The 23,144-nt window shown below is 37.6% G+C and overlaps 1 protein-coding gene across 8 annotated transcripts in view; it reads right to left on the bottom strand.

Moving 5' to 3' along the window:
* Positions 1–23,144, bottom strand: part of BRSK2 (BR serine/threonine kinase 2) — a 105,796-nt gene that overhangs the window by 13,603 nt on the left and 69,049 nt on the right. For 7 of the 8 annotated variants that reach the window (XM_072421706.1, XM_072421708.1, XM_072421709.1 and 4 more), the window contains exons 9-18: positions 22,717–22,748; positions 21,352–21,516; positions 20,839–20,936; positions 20,606–20,756; positions 19,212–19,272; positions 13,964–14,480; positions 13,601–13,649; positions 11,306–11,429; positions 10,662–10,842; positions 5,674–5,763 (exon numbers count right to left, since the gene is read on the bottom strand). In XM_072421706.1, the coding sequence (XP_072277807.1) occupies positions 5,674–5,763; positions 10,662–10,842; positions 11,306–11,429; positions 13,601–13,649; positions 13,964–14,480; positions 19,212–19,272; positions 20,606–20,756; positions 20,839–20,936; positions 21,352–21,516; positions 22,717–22,748 (1,468 nt within the window). The remainder of the gene's footprint in view (positions 1–5,673; positions 5,764–10,661; positions 10,843–11,305; positions 11,430–13,600; positions 13,650–13,963; positions 14,481–19,211; positions 19,273–20,605; positions 20,757–20,838; positions 20,937–21,351; positions 21,517–22,716; positions 22,749–23,144) is intronic. The other variant, XM_072421713.1, reaches the window with a different exon arrangement.

The raw sequence follows: 23,144 nt of genomic DNA, 5'->3' as shown, positions 1-23,144 counted from the left end.
GTCATTGTAGCTGTGTTCACTTTTTTTACAACTGTGTTCTGATTAAAATAAATAAATAAATAGGAATTGGCTTCTCATATAGTTGGGTAATTGAACTGAAGCTTTACTCAATTTATTAAAATTAGCCATATAGTCTCTTGGGGCCCATTGACACACTGATTTGTATTAAAACATGGATCTAAGGCTAAATGACACTACATGAGTTGCATTTAGAATTTTTTTGTGCAATGTGTTGCAACACTTTTAGTATGTGCCATTTATAACTAACTCACACCAATCAGCATGTTTTTGTGAACCTGACCTATGGAAAAATTGCACTTGTTGCATTTTGTCCATTGCACTGGAAACATGCCACAGCCATGTTCTTTTTGAGACACTTCCATTCTATACAAAAGGAAAGGTCTGTGCTATTTCATCATGCCTCAGCACATATTATCACATTCATTATGGCAAATGAAAAGGTAAATGGGCCCCATTTGATCCATAGCAAACCAAATCCATAAATCTTTGTTCATGTTGCCTCACTTAGGTATATATTAAAAACTTAGAAATATCAGTGGAAATCAAAGACAGTTGGCAGCTATGGAATTTAACGCATCATTTATCAAAGTGTATGAAAGATAAATGGTCTCAGATAGTTGGTGGATATACAGAATCTAGAGAAAACAATGATGGAGCCAAAGTGGAGTGATTACCCAAAGCAACCAAAATATTTCTTCTATCAAACAAACTTTAGAATTTGGCTTTATTGCATAATAGCTCTACTTTTGCTCCTGTTAATGATGACCATGTCATGTAATACATGGATCAACCAATCAATTTTTTTCTTCCTAGGAGATATAAATGTAGAATCTGACTGGTTGCTATAAGCATCCAAGACTGTCTGAGAACATTGTTACAAGTAACATATATTTCCAATGTTTCTTTTATTCATTGGCCCTGATTTATTAAAGTTCTCCAAAGCTGGAGAGAATACACTTTCACCAGTGAAGCTGGGTGATCCAGCAAACCTGGAATAGATCTGGTTCAGGATTCAAAACTTTTGCTGGCTAATAGCAAATTATTTTTAAAAAACCTTTCCATGTTTTCTTGATCAACCAACTTCACTTCTGAAAGTGTATTCTCTCAAGCCTTGGAGAGCTTTAGTAAATCAGGGGCATTAGCTCAACAGGAAATTGTCATAGGAAGCCCATAAAAGAAAGATGTAAACTGATCTATCTTCATTCATAAATGTTGGCCTCCTGGGTGTCCCTGACTTTAACACTTTCTGAGTTACTGGACCATAACAAGCATGCAGCAAGTAGAACAAAGGCTAGAACTATTTTGCATTCTCGTCTCTGGACAGTGACCAAGAAAGAAATGAATCATGACAGCCAAGGGACTAGCATTCGTAAAAGGAAAAGCATGCAGTAGAAAGACTGTGTGTCCTGGGACCAAATCCTGGCCCATCCCTTCCCATTACCTAAACTTTGCTAATGGTGATTATAAAGCCATGAAATACTGTATGCAGCATCTTTGTATAAATTAGGATCTTATGCCCAGCCAGTCATATAACCAGGTGCTTAGGCATTCAATTACAATATACATGCCTAGATATAAAACAGTTTTTATTTATTACTGGTAAGAACCATTAAGTCATACATGTCAATCCTGGACTATACTGGATATTTCCTTATTTCCTTTGAAAAGCATTTCTTCCTCCTACTGCTAAATATTTTGTATCCTAAACATGACTGCAGTTTGGGAAATGCAACCACTTTCTAGCTTCACTGCCTTGGTGTAGAGGACTTTTCATGAACATACGAGTCCAGCACTTAAAATGCCCCTTTAGTTCAGAAATAAACATAATAGTGTAAATAAAAAATGAAGGAGAAGCAGGCTTTATTCCTAGAGTTTGATCATTTTGTGTTTGTAGGAGTCATGTTGCAGGCCTAGTCAACCCCTGTATGCTTGTAAAGGAGTAAAGGGGGAAAGGGGTGGTCATGGTTTACTGAAGCCCAGTTGAAGCCATACAAATATATACTCAGTGATATATTATATTTAGAACCTCCAATTTCCTAGCCTGATCTCTATCTTGCGTTACAGCAGTATGCACAGGGTGTATTTATCGGCAATGTAACAAGCGCCAAAGGTTGACCGCACTGCCCAGGGCACTTTATAATCTAACCTGAACCTGAGAGGCATGTCCCCTCTATTTTACAACAATACTAATGTGTGATCTTTTGTGATGAGGGCGGAGGTCATTGCTTATCTATGACAGCATAGAGCACAATGGAAAAGGAGAGCAGAAACGAGAGGCGTGAACAGGAATATAGATGGGTTCTTAGTCATGGGAAGAATAAAATGTATAGTAGCCTTCGGAATATCCCCTAGTGGGATATAAGGGGCACAAAGTAGGGTACATAGTAGGAAGTATCCCTTTCAAAATAGCAAAAAACTCAGCGTGGGGAAAGGTGACAGTAGATGTTAGTGGATGAGCTATTGCTAAAATTTTGATAATTTGTATTATGAAGTAAAGCATGTGCCTCATTCATTGGCCCTGATTTATTAAAGCTCTCCAAGGCTGAAGAGAATACACTTTTTATCAGCAGGGGTGTAAGAAGAGGGGGCACGGTACTATCCATGGTGAGCGCGCATGCACATCATTGTTATGTAAACGTGCCCGCCCCACTAAACCCCAGCCTATGTGTCACTCAATAAAACTTCCCTCAAAGTGACATCATGATACCAGAACCCTCCCACTCTCTCTCAGACCTGTGATGGGAGAGTGGGCGGGTTGTGTTCGGAAAGACAACTCGCCCACCACCCTGAGCCTGCAATTCCATACGGGAGACATGGTCCGCGGCTCTGGCCACCAAAGAATTCCTTGCAAAATAAGAGTGAGCATGCATGCTCATTCCCGAAAAAAGTGAGGGCATGGCGTTTCCACCTGTGTCCACCCCACTGCATCGCTGTTCATCAGTGAAGCTGGGTGATCCAACAAACCTGGAATGGATTTCTTAAAAGTCATTTGCTATCTGTTAGCAAATGTTTAGTCCTGGACAAGGTCCATTCCAGGTTTGCTGGATCACTCAGCTTCACTGATGAAAGTGTATTCTCTGCAGCCTTGGAGAGTTTTAATAAATCAGGCCCATTATACTTTTGGGCCACAAAGCAAGAAACTGAGCATCTTAGAAGATCAGTTCAGGAGAACAACATTCTACCTAGCCACCATATGCCATGGAAATATGTTGTTACATACTGGTATAGAGAACGTTTGGTTTTCTAGGTTGGTGGATTTAACATACCTCCTCAAAAATACCCTTTAACGTCCCAAAATAGAGAAAAGGAGTTGTGCCTGTCTTTCATACCCTCTTGCTTTTTAGCATACTGTTTGTGTACAGTAACAGGGGCACCCAAATGCAGAGTTATAGGATGACAGGGCCTGAAAGTGCATGGTGCCAGCAGTAAAATTGGCATGAGGATTTGTAATATTTATTCATTAACTTACCCCAATCCCCTCATAATATTGCATCCATCAAAAATACTGCCCAGCATTACCCAAAGTCCACTATATAATGGGGTATATTTAATAAAAGATATATGAACTGGAAACTTTGCTGAACTATCCAATCATGTTCAGGGGAAAAAACACTGTATCTTTATTTCTTTGCACGTGATTAGGTGGCTTTTTTCACCACATTAATTAAGCTCAGTGAAATATTCCTTGCTAGGGAATAATTCACTTTGTTTAACACACAGCTTATATTCCTTTTGTAAATCAGTGTATCAGCATTTACAGTACCTGCTAATCTTTTCTATGTGACAGTGTGATAACATTCTATGCGTTTTATCATTTTAAATACTTTAGAGTAATCTCCTAAACACAAATGTATACTGCTGTAAATAGAATAGATTCAGCCTAGAATGGTGATGACAACATCACATAATTGCTTAGATGCAATTTATTTGTAAATGATCACATTAAGCTTCCAATATGTTAAAGTAAAATCACTACATTTGTTGGTGGAAGCATAAGGTGGCTTTTAGTTAAGAATAGATTGATTAAAAAGAATTTGGTTTAGGTATCCTGTGGATTGTCAGCTGAATGGCAGAGTTTGCTGGGGTATGTGCATTATTGCATGGCATACTGATGTTTCATATGTCATCATACAATTTACATGCCTTTGGGTGTGTTTTGCCTGGGGAAACATTTAGTCATGGAAGTACCTAAAACCTTTCATAAGAAAAATTTTATTTAAAAAACACTTTACCCATTTTCTTCTTTTGGAGACTACCAAAGTATTTCTCCACTCAACCAATACCTTATGTGAGTGATTATATATCAATCCTGCAGCACTAATTTTAAAAATATAACATTTATTAACACCAACTCTTATTAAAAGTATTGGACCAATAGAGATATCCGATGTGTAATGATTCTGTAATCTATTATGAATATGAAAACTTCATAAAGAGGTATTACTATTCTACACATACATAGAATCCTATACATCTACGTATGGACAAAGTTTGGTATGTCTACTTAAAAGATCATTTACAAACAGCAAAAATATTACATCTATTGCGTGCAAAATAAAAAAGATATTTTTCCAGCTAAATAATATACAGTATACGGTATGTTAGGTGCAGGATTGATATCACTTATATAATGTATTAGTTTGAGATATACTTATTTATATTTGATAAAAGTTGGAGGTGAGGTCTTAGGCAGTCCCCAAAACAGGAAAATTAGCAAAGTTTTTTTGATACCCAGGGTGCCTCCATACCTACTGTAGAGCTTTGTAGACCCGTTGTGTCTAACATGCAATTGATTTTGTTGGGTTTGGTGTGCATTTGGTATTTGAACAGTCATCATTAAAGATTGGTGTGATTGGGGCCTAAATAAAGGTCCATAGGCTGCTCGCATCTTCATTGATATCATGTTAATCATATGATTTATTAGAAAAGTCTATGTCTATAGATCTCTGGCTGCATTATAAACCAATAGGTTACAAATAGCACCGAGGGATTAAAGAATCAGTTTTCCTAAAATGTCCTTTTTGGGCAATGGTTGGTAGGTTGACCCTAGCAACAAAGTTGTTCCTCTTAAATGAAGGGCAAAGCAACCGTTTCCCTTTAATACTAGCCCTGCCAGCAACCAAAACTTATGTACCTTTGTCATTATTTAGGGCTAAGGGTATGCTCCTCGCGTGTATGTGAAAGCACCAGGTGCCAGAGCAGTAACTCATCAAGCACCAGTGCTGTCACATAGTAGGAAGGGATATCCTTATAGTAAGAACATTCTTTGCTCCTGGCAGGCAATGGGAATGGTGGAGGACATATATAATATGTTGGTGAAGCAGCCATTAAAGTTAGCTGGTTGCAATGCTGGGCTTGGGCGACACAAAGGTTTTTTTATCTGCACACAAGGTCCCAGCTCCATGAATATTACAAAAGGGACCCAAACATCCTATTGAAATTTTCCTTTGCTTTGCAGTAGTAATACTGAGAAGTAGAAGACATTATAGCCAGGGACCCTTTTAGAGAGATCCCAATGCTGGAATCAATGAAAGCTTTAAGGAGCCAGTGGGTGAATCAACCTACCACCATTCAATAATTAGCAAAATATTAGATTTGGGTGGAATGACCCTTTAATAAGGTAATTCTGTAACCATTTCAGCGGATTCTCACCTGATAGCTGCAGTACAGACGGCTGTTCGTGTGAACTCAAAAGCTGAGTCTGAATTGTTTCCACAACCCGTTTAAACCTCCTGCTGGGACCTAGGACAAAGAGAAGGCATGGCATGTCAATCAGAATCATGTCTTCAGAAACAAACACTTAAAAGTTATAATAAAGTATCTTTTCCAATTCCAATACAAGGGCATAAATACCCTGCAATCTTGTAGGAGCACAATTGTGTTGAAGAAACAATTTCAAAGAAACACAATAATTAATTTAACTCATTCAAAGAAGAGACCTAGGAGAACATACATTGAAGTGCTACTCGAAGAACTTCTCCAATGTGAAAGTGGACACAATGTAATGGGTGGGCCAATAATTATACATCCAAGAATTGTATGACACAACCAATTTAGATGCTTGAATATGCCTTATGTTACTTTGGTTGTAAAAACTCTTTCTATCTCTTAAGTATACCTTACATCATGACACCTATAAATTGGTAGGCTATTAGAGCTTTTAATGCCATTCCTTGATTTGTTCCTATTTTTAGTATTTTGTTGTGCTTCCCATGTTGTTAAAAGAATCTAAATCCACATTTTCTTTGGTTTTGAATAGGCTGGGAAGTGGTGTTGCCACATGTGTCCTATTTTTTCTAGATTTTTCTTCACTTCCCATCCCTGAGACACAGAAAGAACTGTGGGGTCTATGATGGTGAATGTATGGCTCACTACTGTTTCAGTGTACCAAAAGAATTTGTCATAAACACAGCCAATATAACTGAGAAACATGAGGCTCTTATGTCTCCCATAATTCCCCTCATCATTATCCTACATATAACATCTACATATAACATTTCGTAATATTTCTGCCATATTGTATATTTTAAAAGAAGCTGCCATCAACCTTACTAACTGTATTTTAAATTTATGTTAAAATGATTTCATAAATCCTCTTTTCATTAAGGACCCATCTATGCTTGTCCATTTCCTGCAGTAAAATGCATGCACTTTACAAAATGAAATGCAGCTGAAATGGAAGGCCCTTTCATTCATATGTATCTAGTTTACATTAATGTACTGCTTAGTGTTTTTATGTGTTAATCTGCATTACACACTCCCTTCCAAATGCTATTTAATTGACAGATGCATACAAAATATACAATATTGTGCATGTAAACACATCTGTGCCGTAAAAAAAAAAAAAAAACATACTCAGTCCTCATCTCTAACTTTGCATGATGATTAGAGAATAAAGACATGTTTATAAAATGCAGCTCACTGCATATTCATATGTGTGAAATTCCTCACTCCCCATACTGAAGACTCCTTACACCCCATACTGAAGACTCCTTACACCCCATACTGAAGACTCCTCACTCCCCATACTAAGACTCCTTACACCCCATACTGAAGACTCCTTACAGCCCATACTAAAGCCTCTTTACACCCCATACTTAAGACTCCTTACACCCCATACCTAAGACTCCTTACACCCCATACTGAAGACTCCTTACACCCCATACTGAAGACTCCTTACACTCCATACTGAAGGCTTGCCACTCCCCATACTGTAAACTACCCGCATCCCATACTGAAAACTCTCCTACCCCCTACTGAAGATTCTTTATTCCCCATACTAAATACTCCCCACACCCCATGCTAAAGACTGCCCACACCCTATACCGAAACCTCTCCACACCCCATATTAAAGATTACCCACACCCCCATGACTACCTAACCCCATGCTGAAGATTTTCCACTTCTTGCAATGAAGATTCTCCATGCCCCATACTGACGACTCACCCCAACCTAGACCACCCACATTCCTATATTGAACAGCACTCAACCCTATACTGTAGACGCTTCACCCCCCATACCCTCCCTACTTCCAATATGCACAAATTGTGCTGAATCCAGTAGGCTTGTCTCCAGAATATTGCAGATACAAATACCATCTATATGTAATGTAAATCTGCATACTGCACAATCTCCACTGCAAAGATACTAAAGAGAGCTCTGCCAATAATTAATCCTCAGAATGCAGTGAATGTGATGATTTGTTACCTAAACCACTTATACATATTTTTGATACATGCCAGCTAAACAATAAATATGAATTGCAGATACCAAGTAATGTTGTATCAGACAACAAAACGTTTTTTTTATTCATTTTTTTTCCTTTGTTATGACATAGTTAATTTACTTTTATTATTTTATACGAACAGAATGGTTTATTTTCCCTGTCCTCCAATGTTCACGAACAGCTTTAATTTCCTGTGTCATTCACAAGTTGAATTTTGACCTTCCATGAATTAATATTGACATTTATTAGCAGTATATACTAGATATTAGATGTATGGATGGCAGTACAATGCTGCAGAGGTATGGACTGTCCCAGATCTAGAGCTGTGTTCTGGTATTGGACAGCGGCAGCCTGCAGTACTGGATAGAGGCCTTGGCTTTGACAGATAACAATGGTCCTGACAATATTCCTACAAAGCTGTAAATGAAACTCAGACACTTCCATAAATGAGTTGCAGCACAGCGTGACATACTGCAGGTGGTAGTGTTGCTATATTTATACGCTGAGCTTTTAGGTGGCAATGAAAGCTGTAACGGCACTTACTGCAGGGCGCATTATGCAATGTTACTGCATTACAGAAATTGTTTCATGCTTCTTCTAGCAGTTATAGATGATTAAAGCAGCAGGCCTCTGTATAGTATTGTGTTGGTCTTCTCCCTCACCTACACTTATGTAAATCCATCAATAAGTTTTAGTTTACAGTGCACGTAAAAGCCCAAAGTCTCACTTAGTACAGTTTCATTAAGTAAATAATTTTGTTGTAAATTTATTGCACATTTTCTTACCTGGATCCTGACAGTAACAGCACTTTCCATTACAGGCTCACATGGCAAGATGACAACGCTGCTGCGAATTAAAGGGCATAGCATTGTCAGCCTGGAACAAGAAGTGCTTCTACTGGCAGAATGTCCAGGTACAAACCTTGCAACAAATTCAGAAAAAAATTATTGTTTAAAAATACTAAACCATGAGACATGATGCTAAACCTAAATAATGATATTATTATTATTAATAATAATAATAATAATAATAATAATAAATATATGGCACCCCTCTAGGTATTGGACCATTTTATTTGGGGGGGGGGGGTTGGATTAGTATCTAGATTCTTTAAGGTTCTAGTTCTCCCCTAGTTGCCTTTCTCCTGCTGCTAGGTAGCATTCCTAACTTTTTAGTAGGAGAGGCCAACCACTAAGAGTATGGGCCTGATTTATTGAAGCTCTCCAAGACTGGACAAGATAGGACTATCATAGGTGATCCAGCTCCAGGTCCATCTAGGATAGTCTATCCTCTCCAGTATTGAATTGCTTTATTAAATCAAACCCAATGCATTTGTCTGTGGGCCAGTTAGTGGGTTTGGCATCCAATGAATTGTGGGAAAATAATACCATGGAGAATAACAGTATGGAGGAGTTTTTTTTGGCAATGGAGTTGCAGTGAAGAGTCCCATATCTTGGACTGCTAGGGAGGGGAGTGAGGAAACCTCCTTCATTCTGAGAAGATTGATGCTTCAGAAAGAGTCTTTAAAAGATAGGAGAACTATAAGATGTTTTTCCTGAGAGAAGCATGTGTTTGCTTTGAATCACCACAAGAGTTACCAGCTCTAGTTGGGAGTTTTTTGCATGACTGACTGCAGGTGCTAATCTGCAATTGATGGCTTTAGTCTCTCCTGTCATTTGTGTTTTACAAATAAATTTGTAAACTTGAACTAAGGCTGTGTGTTGATTTCTCTCCACCAGAACTTAAATAGCTGTTTCTATTGGGTTGAGTGCTACCAATTAAGATAAAGATTTAAATGGGCTGCACGGTGGCTCAGGGGTTAGCATTCTGGCCTTTGCATTGCTAGGTCCTAGGTTTGAATCCCAGCCAGGATGCATGGAGTTTGCAGGGTTTCCTTGTGTCTGCGTGGGTTTCCCTGTGTCTGCGTGGGTTTCCTCCGCGTACTCCGGTTTCCTCCCACATCCCAAAAAACATGCAGTGTGGTTAATTGGCTTCCCCCTAAATTGACCTTAAACTACAATAATGACAAATGACTATAGTAGGGACATTAGATTGTAAGCTCCTTTGAGGGACAGTTAGTGACACAACTATGGACTTTGTACAGAGCTGTTTAATATGATGGTGCTATATAAATACTGTGTAATAATAATTTAATTACACTTTAGGCCATATGAACATGAACTTTTACAGCACCATTCTATACTACACTGCAGGTAATGAAATCAATATAAAAAAGTACTATCACACTGCAACATACACATTGCAACATGTACTTTTTAAAAACTGTCACTGCACCAACGCACAGTTCCTTACTTGCTGCCAGTACATTGATACACAATTCTGCACCTGCTGCCAAATTCAGCCTATTCAGCAAACAAGTCCTTTTACCACTATATATATGTGTATTTATATATATATATATATATATATATATATATATATATAGAGAGAGAGAGAGAGAGAGAGAGAGCGCAGAGTGCTTGCTATGCTTTGGAGGGGTTTTGAAAATTGTGCACACTTTGTGCACAAGCAAATTCTACCTATATTACTGTTTTTAAACTGTAAGCTCCTCCTTAACCCATAGTGCCAGGGTCTCACAAAATCACTATGTAGTATCATATATCTGTGGTTGGGTCTTTACATTCCAATTCACAAGTAAAACCAATTTCATTTTCAGGTCATTGCCAATAATTGAGCTGTGGGACTCAAATGTTCAACACTGACATTATCTATTTAAGAGTCAAGAAAAGTGGATGCACAAAGACTGTGCTCAAATGCAGAATGTTCTGTTCTGTGAGATTTGTCTAATCCCATCTATGGCTGAATCAGGTAAAGATAAATCATGTTTTCATTGATGAAGGATAGCAGATATTGGGGGATATTTACGAAGTCTAATTTACAGAGACAAGGTTACCTGATAGCAGAGTAAAAGTGACAGAGTATATCCCACAGTCCTTCTGCTTCTCCCCGCTTTCTGAATATGTAATATCCACTTGAAACTTAACCGGCTTCTGGAAGACAGATGGACCTCCTGTGGATTTGTACTCTGCTCTGAAACTTGTTTGTGAGATCACACTGTGACTGAGGCTTGGGATCTGTGGAGACGACATAATAAGAAAAATGTAGACAATTGCAGGATTATTTCATACAAACACCTCTGGTGGTTGGTAGTTGTTGGGTGTAATGTCAGAATTGGCTTTTTAGAATTATAGTGTTTAGGGTTGTATAAAAATTCATGCTGCTCTGGATATCAACCTTAAGTAACAGTCCTAAATAATGAAACCAGAATGTGATAGTCTGAGCACTGCTGTACATCCAGCCCACCAATTAAGAAAAAAGTTAGCTTGCTGCATGCTCACTGTGCTTTAGTGTCCTATGGCTATTCTCAAAAGCCCATGTACTTTCACACTTTTCATTACTGGCACTGAATTTACCTATATGTCTCCCTTCAACTTGAAAATATTTTCTATGGTGCTACTCTATTCTATGTTTCTGTCCAAAGTATTGACTCCTAGCCTGGCAGTAATTTAGGACCTGACTTTGGGTTGACAATCTTACCGAGAGAAATGCTTGTACTATGTCAGCTTTGATTGAACTTAAAGGCTTGTCTTTAATGACCACAAAGATCTGATCCTCCTTTTCCAGAGTAAGGAAGTTACCGAACCAAGACTTCTTGGCAAGTCTGGGGAGAGAATGGATAACAGAATTAAAAAAGTGATGATGTACCAAGTAAAGTTTCCTTCAATTACAGAACAACAACAACAAGGCAGCCTTATTTTATATTGAGGATATTTGTGGGACGTTATTTTATCTTTGTTGTACAAGTTTATATTTGTTAACCTTGGCCTGTAACATAATTTTAACTTTTGTGTCATATGATGGGTAATTAATGACATCAATCTAATAAGTATGGTGAACCATAAATTGAGCACCATAAAAGGAAGGAACTAAACGAAGCACATTCTTTTCAACAAAAAGTTTCAATTATGTTTTTCTGATTATCATTTTTTTAGCTTCCAAAGAGTGTGGACACCATTTGGTTTTGGGATGAACACACAGCTTTTTTTTTCAGTGTAATAAGAATCATAGCTTGGATTCTGTCTATCCTTGGGGACAGGGAGAGAGACAGTCTTTCCCAAACTGGCTGTTATAGTTCTTTCACTTAAATAATACAAACAAAAAAAATAAATAATACAAAGGAACAAAATGAACATCATATATCAGATAAATCTGCTGCTTTGCATAAGTATGCATGTTTAGCTAGGATGATAGCCGGTAAATGGCCCTTGAAAGCAGACCTTGTATGAAGATCCAAGGTCAGCTTTACGGACAACCTCTAAAGTTTAAACCCTCCCATAGAGACAAATTTTGCAATGTGCTTTTATGCATTCTCATGGGATTTCATGTCAGCTTCCCCAGAATCCTTCGTGAGGCAAGGTGGTGTCTTCATGAAGGGGCCTCCAGCCAAGGCCAATGTATGTTTTCATAATAAATATTCGTGGCACACTTTTAAAGTTTTTCTCGATCTGCTCCCTCTCTGATGTTGTTGTCATCCACTTTCATGTAGGCAGTGTGTGTTCAATATTTAAGGTTGGTTCTGGATTCTGTACTTGTTGCCCTTTAGTTTCCCCATTAAACCCCCTTGGTTACACTTTTCTCCCCCTCTCTTACCTTTCTTCCTTCTCTCATCTGTTTTTTTTTTTTTTACTTTTTTCAACATATAATTTACCTTATAATTATAACTTTAACTTATAATGTGAATGTGTCTGCAGGATTCTGCATTTTCACAATTGCTTAATTTGTATGATAATATGAAGTTGAAGCTTGCTTCTGTTTTTAGATACTCATTTTACAATGTTTGTAATCTCTATTCCTGCAACCTATTGCTTATATTTTCTTTGCTGTTTGTTTGTTCTTTCTATTTTTTCTGAAAATTGGTAAAACTCTAATACAAATTTTTGAAACATAAAGGTTTTTTTTTTATTTGGGGATGACAATTAAATTAAACTTCATGTAGGTATCTGTTTAAGCAAGAAAAATATAGGAAGGTATTGGAATTCTGAAACTATTCAGGTCAACCTGGCAAGTTTATTTTTCCTACCAATTCAGATAACTATTGAACATAAATGGTTTTATCAGTGAGACTCAAGTTAGATCCTCCACTGTGACCCTTTCATAAAGTACACACTATTCTTTTCTACTCCTACTCTTCTCTCTACCTTTCTGATTATTGCTACCAGAGATGACTCAATTTGAGTTAAAGAGACTTGAAAATGACAACTGGAGAGGGAATATGGTGGCTCTTAAGAGGCTCTTACTTGAAACACCAGAATAAATAAGGTTTTCCTTTTTTATGTGAAAACTGATATTGAGCTAATGCCCAGTTTCAATGTTTGTATTTGAGTTGAGTTAATTATATCAAAGCCGAACTACAGACTAATATAAAAATAAAACAAAAAAAACAAAGTATGTATGAAAAAAAAATTATATTTTTAAATCCATTTGATGGAAGTACCTATAAAAGACTCAGTTTCAGCCTTGTATTTGTATTTCAAACTTTACACTGGGTAAGGGGGAGAAGCACTTGGGCCTCATATGTGTTGAAAAGAAACTCAAAAAGGTCACAGACTAAAGCCGTTTACCAGTGTTTGAGGGTCATCAGAGGATTTTTGCTGGAAACAATGTTTCGTAATTGTTTCCAGTGACAAATAAATGAACAGAGTATAGAAAAATGACTTTCTTGACACTAGTTTGTTTACTTGGGTCTATTAATATACAGGTTTCTAGAAGACAGTAATAATGGAATGGGGGTAAGTGATAAAGGGGTAAATGGGTGCAGTGAACGAAACTTACTCTGGAGATGACTCCGGTGTCAAGTTGGTCATTTCATCAGCTGTGGGAACTGAACACAATAATAGATTGTTATTAATAATAGGTAATTCAATCTAGAGCCCACTATTTTTTCTCATAACTAAATTTTGTGCTAATGGCAAACCAGCATCTCAAAATAAATAAAATAAATGAGGTACTGTATTTTTTACTTTATCTTAGGTTAGAAATTGGAGAACAGTAATACAAAAAATTTTTGAAGCTAAAGAGTTGAAAACAAATCAATTGTTCTTTGCACGGAAAAGGAGAACAATTACCAACTGAATAGAGTATATATGCTCTAGTTTACCCCCATATATCCTAAAAATCAAAGTAACACCTTCTTACCTTGCAACTTGCGACGGTGGAATCTTGGTGATCCCAGAAAATTATTCTTGATCGAGTTCAGTCTTGTCCTCCAGGGCATCCCACCAATGCTTGGACTGGATGGTGGGGTTGGTGAAGGAGTGCCTGCTGGGCTTTCCTTGGGTGTGTGCACAGGTGTTCCCTTGGGAGTAGGAAGGGGGCTGCCACGGGGTGATGGATGAGGGGTAACCTGTATAAGGGGTACAGATTTGGGGGCCAGATCAGATGCGGGCAGTTTGGTTGCTGTTCGGCAAGAATTGTGCCCAGCGGGAGAATTGGGAGCCCGCGGGGGGACAGTTGGAGAATTGGTGGCAGGAAGTGGGTTGGATCGGGTAGTCTGGAGTGGTTTCTCTGAAGACCTGGGCTTAGGTGGGAAGGTATGGGTTTTGGGATGAGCAAGAGGGCAATCATTATGCCCTGAAGAGTCAGATGTCTTTGTGGGGTGAGGAGAAGAGGGTGGGGTAGGGGGCTGGGGGAGGGCAAAAAACCTCCTTATTGGCTGTGAGTGAAAAAGCAGTAAAGAAAGCAAAAGATACAGGCAAATAGAAAGAAAGAGAAGAATGTACGATACCAGAGAACCCAACAAAGTAAAATAGAGAAAAGAGTACGTCAAGCGGATATTGAAAGGCACATAAATGAGAATACAGGGTGACAGAACATGATGGCAACAAGCAAGACAAATAGCAAGGTGAGGAAAATTCATTAGAAAATGTAGGTTGACAGAAATGAACAATAGCGAGAGAATGAATGCCATTTGAAAGGAAGCATGATTCCAGCAATATATACATATATATACACACATACAGTAGAAAACACATGCACACAGATTGAAAGAATATAGGTCAAACACACACAAATATTTAAAAGCCAAGCAGCCATGGGAGGAGGTAGGTATCGGCGCAGTCAATTATAGGTGCGTAGGGTCAGATGGAAGGAACCATAGCAGCCAACAAAGTGGACCAAAGAATGAAAAAAAAGAAAAAAAGACATGCATGTTAGAAGCAAATTCCCAAGAGCAGCCAGAGCCAGAGAGCAGTTCAGTAGCAACAGAAAATACTAGGCCTTTTAGCACAGTTGTTATAGCATCACTCGTGAAAATGGATTATATCAGCAAACCTCACTCCCTTTATTGGCCCCTTATATTGCGGTGTCTACATAAAAACTTTATCTATGCTCTATTTTCAATTACTGAACCATGTATTTTCTATTACTCAAAAATACCACTCAGAGGTGATATATAAGGTAACACTGATGCTTTGAGTGTCCAAATTGTTTCTTTTATCACTTGGATCACCAAGGCCAGTGGAGTTCTAGTCTATCTATCCTATTTGATGTTTCTACAATAACAATAAAACTGTAAGTCAGTGATTCAGAACATCATGAAGCCAACTGGCCACCATATAAACCAGACAGGAATCTATAAAAAAGTGTTTCAGGATGCCCATGTGGTCATGGGGTTGTAGTGAGTTTCTCTATGTATGATTGTCTATTATCTTTTATTCATTGTGCACATACATATAAGGAAGTGAATACTGGGCATATGCTGTTATAAACTGCAGCTTTAGGGATGGGTGTTTGGGTTAGCACACAGTCATATTAAAGACTATTTTTTGGGTTTACTTTAGTGTCTAACTTTTCAACTGTCACCTGTGGTCACCCAAGAGCTTTCATGCCAGTATCAGTATTATCTCTTAATCACCTCAATAAGGAATCTGTTAGAAATTCTGCATATTTAAAATCTCCTGCCAAGCTAGCAAGAATGAGAACACTAGATGAGAAGCTCTCATGTGGCAGGAATATAAAATGTGGTGACTAGAATTTACAACACAATATATTCTCATTATTACACGGAGATTATAATAACTATACCAGGGCAACTTTAGGAGTTAAACTACACATCATAGGACCATAGTGTAAACTTGTTAGAGGCACCTATGGCTCTCCATCTGCCCTACTAAAAGCCGTCTTTTGAAACCCATGCTGTTTCAAATCAATAATTAACAATAGCTTTTATAGCAATGTAATAAATGTGCCAGCAAAGCTACATTCATTGTATCCAATTAGGAAAATGCTCAGCTGCTCAAATTATTATCTCTGCATTCACACAATTAGTAAGACCTCTTGTGCTGCTGGTCCTCAAAGTAGCTGCAGTCAGGTTACCGAACCACAGACCCAAACAACCATGCAGCAAGTAAAGTCAGAACCTTATCACAATACACAATGGTCAGAGTAGATGCCTAGGATTTGTGTATATCAGCAGTGGAGGCCATTTAATTTAGTAAGTACCCATTTAGACCAGTTTTTAAGTTTGTAATTTTTACATAAAAAAGTAGTGAGGTTTGCTGAGTGTATGCATTGATACATATATAATGTTACATGTAGCATGTAGGCTAATTAAAACACATACTATAGAAAATCAGAAGCATGGATAATGGTATTACCCAACATTTTATTCTAAACAGGCATTGTTGGATCATGTGAATGCTATATAAGATCTAATTTATAGATCTAACACCAAGGATATCAGAAGACACAGAAGACTCACAACCATAAAACTATCAAAGGCAAGAAGATTTACACAGATTGATGGCCTCTATTATCCTTAGGGTTTTACGGAATGGGAGTCATCATGTCTTATAATACACAAGTTTATTTTCCTAATAACAGGGGCACACATTCTTTTAAAATGAAATTAAGAATGGACTTAAATGCATTAGAGGATTAGAGGTGATGTCTGTAGCAATCAAGTTAATCCACACTGTTCACTATAGACAACACATATTATTTATTAGCTGAGAGGACCTTAAAACATCACTGCATAAAAAGTCACTTATGTATTATAACATATTCTGAGTGCATTTTGAGGTGACAGTAATATTAAGTAAAAAAATAAATGCAAAACAACCAAACTGCACAATCTTTTTTTTTATAAACATCCCTATTTAATAAATAATTCTCATTCTCTAATTGGTCAATATTCTGAACAGTTCAGGATCCTGCACCAAACCTATTGAAATAATTTCAATTAAATAATGAAAGCTTAATTTTTCAATGTGCACCTTTACTTTCTTACTCAGACAATGAACCACCCCATTGCTGCTCACCTAAAGTACTTATGCACATACTTTTTTTTGTTCTAACATAGCTAAGACACAGAATGTTTGAAAAAAATACAAAAACAGAAGATAAAGAATAGATATAGAATATTAGAATAAACTACCTAACTCAGCCATTTTTAACAAGGGTTCCATTACATTACATTAGGCTTCCTACCGAGGCTTCTTGGGGTTGCTTGAGCTGTAAATGATTGTTCTCCCATTTGCTGGTGCCTGCATAGTTCTTGACTCAACACCACTTTGTCGAGCAAGCAGAGGACACCAGTGATAATGCCATCTAGGGTGGCATTCAGACCACCACTGTTAGGGGAACTTTCTTTCAACTCACCACTAATAAAACTGGCAAATATCTCACAAACACCCAGTAAATTTGTTTTAGCAGCAGATCCCCAATACTTAAAAGGGTTACCATGGGGTAAAAAGGTCGAGAAAGGCTGACTAAATCTGCCGCACAAGACAGCTAATAGCTTGTTAATGGTCAACCATTTTTGAATGCAGTTTTGTTACATTAGACTATTTCAGATGAACCCAAGAACTCTGGGAGTTCAGAGCTCACTAAATTCTGTGCTTTTTAAAAAAATATACAGAGAATCCTTTGCAAACAGGACTGCAAAGCTCACTCATTAAGGTTCTAAATTATGACCACCTCACCCTGTGGATCTCCTCAGAAGTGCACTCAGAATGTTTAATGAATTCAATTTATGTTCACATTATCCAGCGTCTGCCACTTCCTGTATCATGCATATTCTCTACATACACACAATCCTAAGAACACATACAGATGCAGCCTGAGTTACTGAGCCAGCTCTTCCGCCATAGTGAACGCCTATAACATTTATAGACAGCAGGAAGGATGACGTAGAGAAAACCTGTAATGGAAGATGTATGTAGACCGCCATTACCGACATCCTTCTGAAAATATCTGTCTGTCTCTGACATTAATGCTGCTTGAATCTCTTACAGATAAAGTAAAATAATCTGAACTGTTTAGTTTTTCTGGGTCATTGGCAGTTAGAAAATATGCATTAACCAGAGAAAAAGTCAGAAATATCAGCCTAAATGTTTCATAGGTTTACTTGAGTGTAGCTAATCTCAAGAATAAAAATAACCATATTGCAGATTACCTGTCCTTGGATGTGGTGGTTATATGTGTTTGTTTGTTTTTGACTTATTTTAACCTGGTTATCCTGGCAGTAATACAGCTCTTGCCCAGGGTGAAGCAGCATTGTTATCATAGGACAGGATGTGTTAGGGCTACAGAACAGTTCTGAATAGAAAATGGCCTATAAAATTGTTTAGGATTTCAGTGAGGTTCAAGCAGAAAGCTACAATCTCATTAGATTTCTATCAGGATCCATGCTTTAAATGATATTGCCAACTTTAAAATTATAATAGGTGCTTTGCTAAAGTGGAACTAAATTTCCACTTATATATAAGAGATCAGGTAGGGCTTTATAGCAGAAGAAGACAGATGATGTCCCTTCTGCAATAAGTATTCTTATCTGCCTGACCAATCCCTTCAACTGCAGCCCAACGTTGGTTGCATGGATACCCGGCATATCCCAGCTTACTCTGTGGCTGCCGGGACAGAACAAACTCCTGCCGGTTTGTGCCGGAGTTATGTCATCCTGGTCCAGCCAATCAGTTACAGAATAGAATGAGGAAGATAAGAAGCAAGAAGATGGTGACACCTGCAATGAATTTTAGACAAGTGGGCATAAACTGGGTTTAGTTCTGCTTTAATTAGGATTTGGGTATTTTGTGTTGTAAAGCACTTTCCAAAATAAATAATGCCATATTAAACTATTTACTACTAAGTGTGTTTTGTGTAACCAAGTACATAATTTAACTTGTCAGGCAACATCTACATGTGTGCATAGGTTTAATAGCATGTCAAATATACATCTAGACAGAAAATGCATGTAATAGCAGATTAACAGAAGCACAGGGAATGAAAAGGGGACCCTAAAACAGTAATATTAAATATAACTGCACTTACATGAAGCACAGGGCAGTAGCAGGAAGAGCTATCATCCTGTCTGTTACCCAGATATTGGGAGGATGGGGTGGGAGAGGGTAAATTGGGGTTGGGATAAAGGGTTAAAAAGACTTACCCTAGGACTACTGATCGGGCTGGTGGAAAGTCCTGAGGAAGCACCACTGATAGATCGCGACCTAGAAAAAAACATTCCATTTTTAGCAATGCGGGCTTAACTGTATTTTTGTAAATTCAACTACTACAGAATATGAAAGCTACCACTGATTACTTGTCCTTCATAAAACTTTCTGTGGAATGGACCTAAAACAAGTAGATACTTCTAGAATTCTGACGTCATTCAGACTCTCTAATCTGCATATTCTAGGTCAGTGACATAGTACTGGAGCAAGAAACAGCAAAATAAATAGTATTCAGCAATGGCAGGGTTAGAGATTTACTTTAAGTTTATCAAAAGAAGAGTTGATGGTAATAGAGAGGGGATTTCAGTACAGAGGGAGCATCAAGGTGAATTTATTTTTCCTGTCTGCTAGCTTTTGGCAGTTCCTTCTCTTACCAGTACTGGAAGACACCGTTGAACCAATCTGTGTACAACATGTGTGATTTCACTAGATATTCACTCTGATGTGAGAAAGGGAAGTTTTGAAAATGATGTCATATGTTTATTGTGTCCTTAATATTACTCTTTATTTATTCTGGTGACCACTTGCTTTAAGACACATAAAAAAGGACAAATACAATAATTGACAACTGCCCTTAGATTACAGGATAAAAGGGAATTTTCTAATACAGTCACGGTTTAAGGGGGTATTTCCCAAAAAGGCCGTGTTGCAGATCTGCCCTGAGGTCTGTCTTTGGTTATAATAGACAGGAGGAAAGGGAGGGGGATTGTACACAATAGGTAATGAGTTATTTCAAAGAAGTAAACCATGGGGTTTCTTGTCTTTCACTCAATCATACAAAAAGTGATACAAAAATAAGTCTTGGTAGTGCCAATGTGCAACAGACAGGGCCACTGTAGGATTTGCCTGTTCAGACTCCATTCTTACTCATAGACCTTAATAGCAGCTCTCCTATCACTGAATAAAACATGTAAACTATACTGAAAATATCATTCACATAACTTACCACCTATAAGTATGTATATCTAAGGTTTCATATATCTACAGTTGAACCCACAATTAAGTTTTTTGGGCTCCCTTTTCAGCTGTCATAAATAAGAACCATTATTTACATTATAACCATTAAAATTCCCTTTTGTCCCCAACATCACATTTACAAATGTTTGCTCTGGCTACACCTGTGGCTACCATGTCAGTAGATGTATAACATAACTTTAGCAAGGTCCTTTTTTTATTATTATTATCCTTTTCTTTCATTTTTTTATACTTTGCTATAAGATGGTGGAATCCAGGGTCATTTGGACTGCTTGAGTTGAATTGTGTAAGAATACTACATTCATATAGCCAGAGCAAAGGTTTTACATGCCAAAATAAGCAAACAGTTTCTAACCTCTGGCCATGCTGTGCCATCTCAATAGCCCTGCGTGCTGGTACTGGTGAGCCACCATCTGTTCCACTCAGAACCTCCATAGATTTTCTCTCTGGTCTTCTCTTGCCATGGCGGGTCAACATGGGTGAGTCAACGCGCTTCCTTGGTGGATCTAGAAGATATTAAGGTAAGGAGTCAGAATTAACCTACAAAGTTACTGATGGCAGTCTAACTCTAAAAATTAGAGGTCTTACCAATGTCTGCCCTGGGTGGGAGGTCTTCATCCTCTTGGCTGGGGTACCTTTCTTTCCGGTCCAGTAATAAGAAATAAATCATCTTCTCCTGGTTTTCCCTGATAATCAAACAAAAAGTGTTTGAGAATATCTTCAAGCTTGTAATGTTAAAATTACAATGTTAAAATTGTTCTACAATTAATGTGATTCTACTACTTTACTCTTAATAAATCTGCTTATTTTCTATTAACGTGAATATAATTCCTCCTGTCTGTTATGATAAATCCTCTGCTTTGCTCAGTACAGCTTTCCCTGTGTAGATTTTCCCCAGTTGTCTTTAAGCTTCCACTTGTAATACATACTGAAGCTGTAAATCTCTTTTTCCGCCACCCACATGTCATATTCATTGCCTTCTACCTGAGGTAGTCAACATGAAGCTTGCAAGTTGCTGCTAAATTAAAATACCAAGATGATTTGCCAGGCAGTTCACCAGATCTAAATATCTGCAGGTAACACAAAGATCTGGATTCTTACTCTTCAGACAAGAGGTCTTGCAGTAATTTGTTCCGGTCTCTAAAGCAGCCTAGGGAATGCATACTCTCTAGTACATCCGGGTCGACATCTTCTAAAGATGGCAAGGACCCCATCTGTACCTTCCGAGGAACTGCTTGTTCTGGTTCTGGCTCATTCTTCCCTCCTCTGAAAAAAAAAAGAAAGGTGACTTGTGTAAATGCAGCACATTTAATGTTCAACAACCCATGGCATTTAGATTATTTCATTAGAATTTAGTTACATGATCAATAAATAAGGATTTCTGATTAGTTGAGATGGATTCCTGCATATAAAGCTCAATTGTTATAATAAGTTATAATGACTGTTATTTCCATTATTTGCCAATAATGACCAATTGACCAATATTCTCAAAAATTACAGACATTGGCTTGAATGCACACCCCTAAAGACAAAGAAAAAGATTATTTGAAGAAAAGTAATGGTTGTCTTCAGCAGTCCATGATTACTTTCACATTACAGCCAAATGGTTTTTTAATAGGATTTTTATCCTTGTGTAAACGTTTCCAAATTAATGGCCATGTTATACCAGTGTGCCTTTTACTGAGAAATAGTAACAATTGTAGAAAAAATGTCATCATCTACTTGCATGCATTATTTTCTCTCTGGCTGGATGATCCAACCAGCAAAGGAGTAATACATGAAAATAGGTCAGTATCTACCCTGTTTAGTTCTGTCTAATGACCCGATACTTGTAAATTGTCACCTGGAACAAGATTGCTACTGCACAGTCCTATTGACAGCAAAAATATTGCTCCATAAAGGAGTAAGTCCAGCATTTGTTATAACTTGATGGACTGAGCTTATTTTCATACCATTGAACATTATTGGGCTGATGTACGTACAACAAAAGAATCTGTTGCAGTGTTCTTATTTTTTACATTTTTTACATTTCTATTCCTCACCCACAAATAAACTCAGGATAAGGTTGCCTATGGTGACAGTTGAAATTTTTTTTGCAAAAGAAAAATCAGTTCTGATGTGTTTTTGTTCATCATGTGTGTACACATGTCTGTCACATGCAACCATCTGTCAATGTGTTATATGTACAAACTGAGCTGCCAACCATCTATCTGTCACTAAGCTTAATATACACACAGCAATCTGTCACTTACATTATTCTTCATTTACGTGCATATTCCTATTTTCAGAAATATGTATCTGTCAGGGGCATCCATTTCAGCACATTTAATAAATTCATGCTGCTCTTGGTCAAGTCTGATCCAAAGTCACACAGTACTATTGGTTTCTCTAGCCTTAACCCAACCGATTGGACTAGATGTCTTTTTATTCACATACAAGGAAATCTATTACAATTTGTATACTTACATATACCATGAGTGCTTCTGTATGTTTTCTAGCTGCAATATAAAAACAGGTATACTGATTACATATACAAGATAAAGACATAACTAGTCATTCTTTTAAAAGAAAATAATTATTTATTTTTATATAATGTGCCTTTATATTTTAAAAGTGCCTTAAAAATCAAAACTTTTTTTGGCATGGATACATTTGGGGGTGGTTAGAAACCCATCATGATACCCCTTTACCTCTTGTTTAAGTGACATCTTCAAGGGCCCATATACCCCTTTCCTCTGTGGTGTGTCCTCGTAACATATTATGAGTAAACATGAGTAAGCATATTGTTGTGCTGGTCATTTAAGTCACCATAACAAATGCAGTTTAACTACTGTGCATTGTGGTCCCTTCTGAAATGGTGCATGTGGTCTATCGATGTGCACGGGCAGTCTGAT

This window comes from Pyxicephalus adspersus, chromosome 9 (genome assembly GCF_032062135.1).
Source record: "Pyxicephalus adspersus chromosome 9, UCB_Pads_2.0, whole genome shotgun sequence".
NCBI classification, from domain to species: domain Eukaryota; kingdom Metazoa; phylum Chordata; class Amphibia; order Anura; family Pyxicephalidae; genus Pyxicephalus; species Pyxicephalus adspersus.
This window is presented reverse-complemented; position numbering and strand designations above follow the sequence as displayed.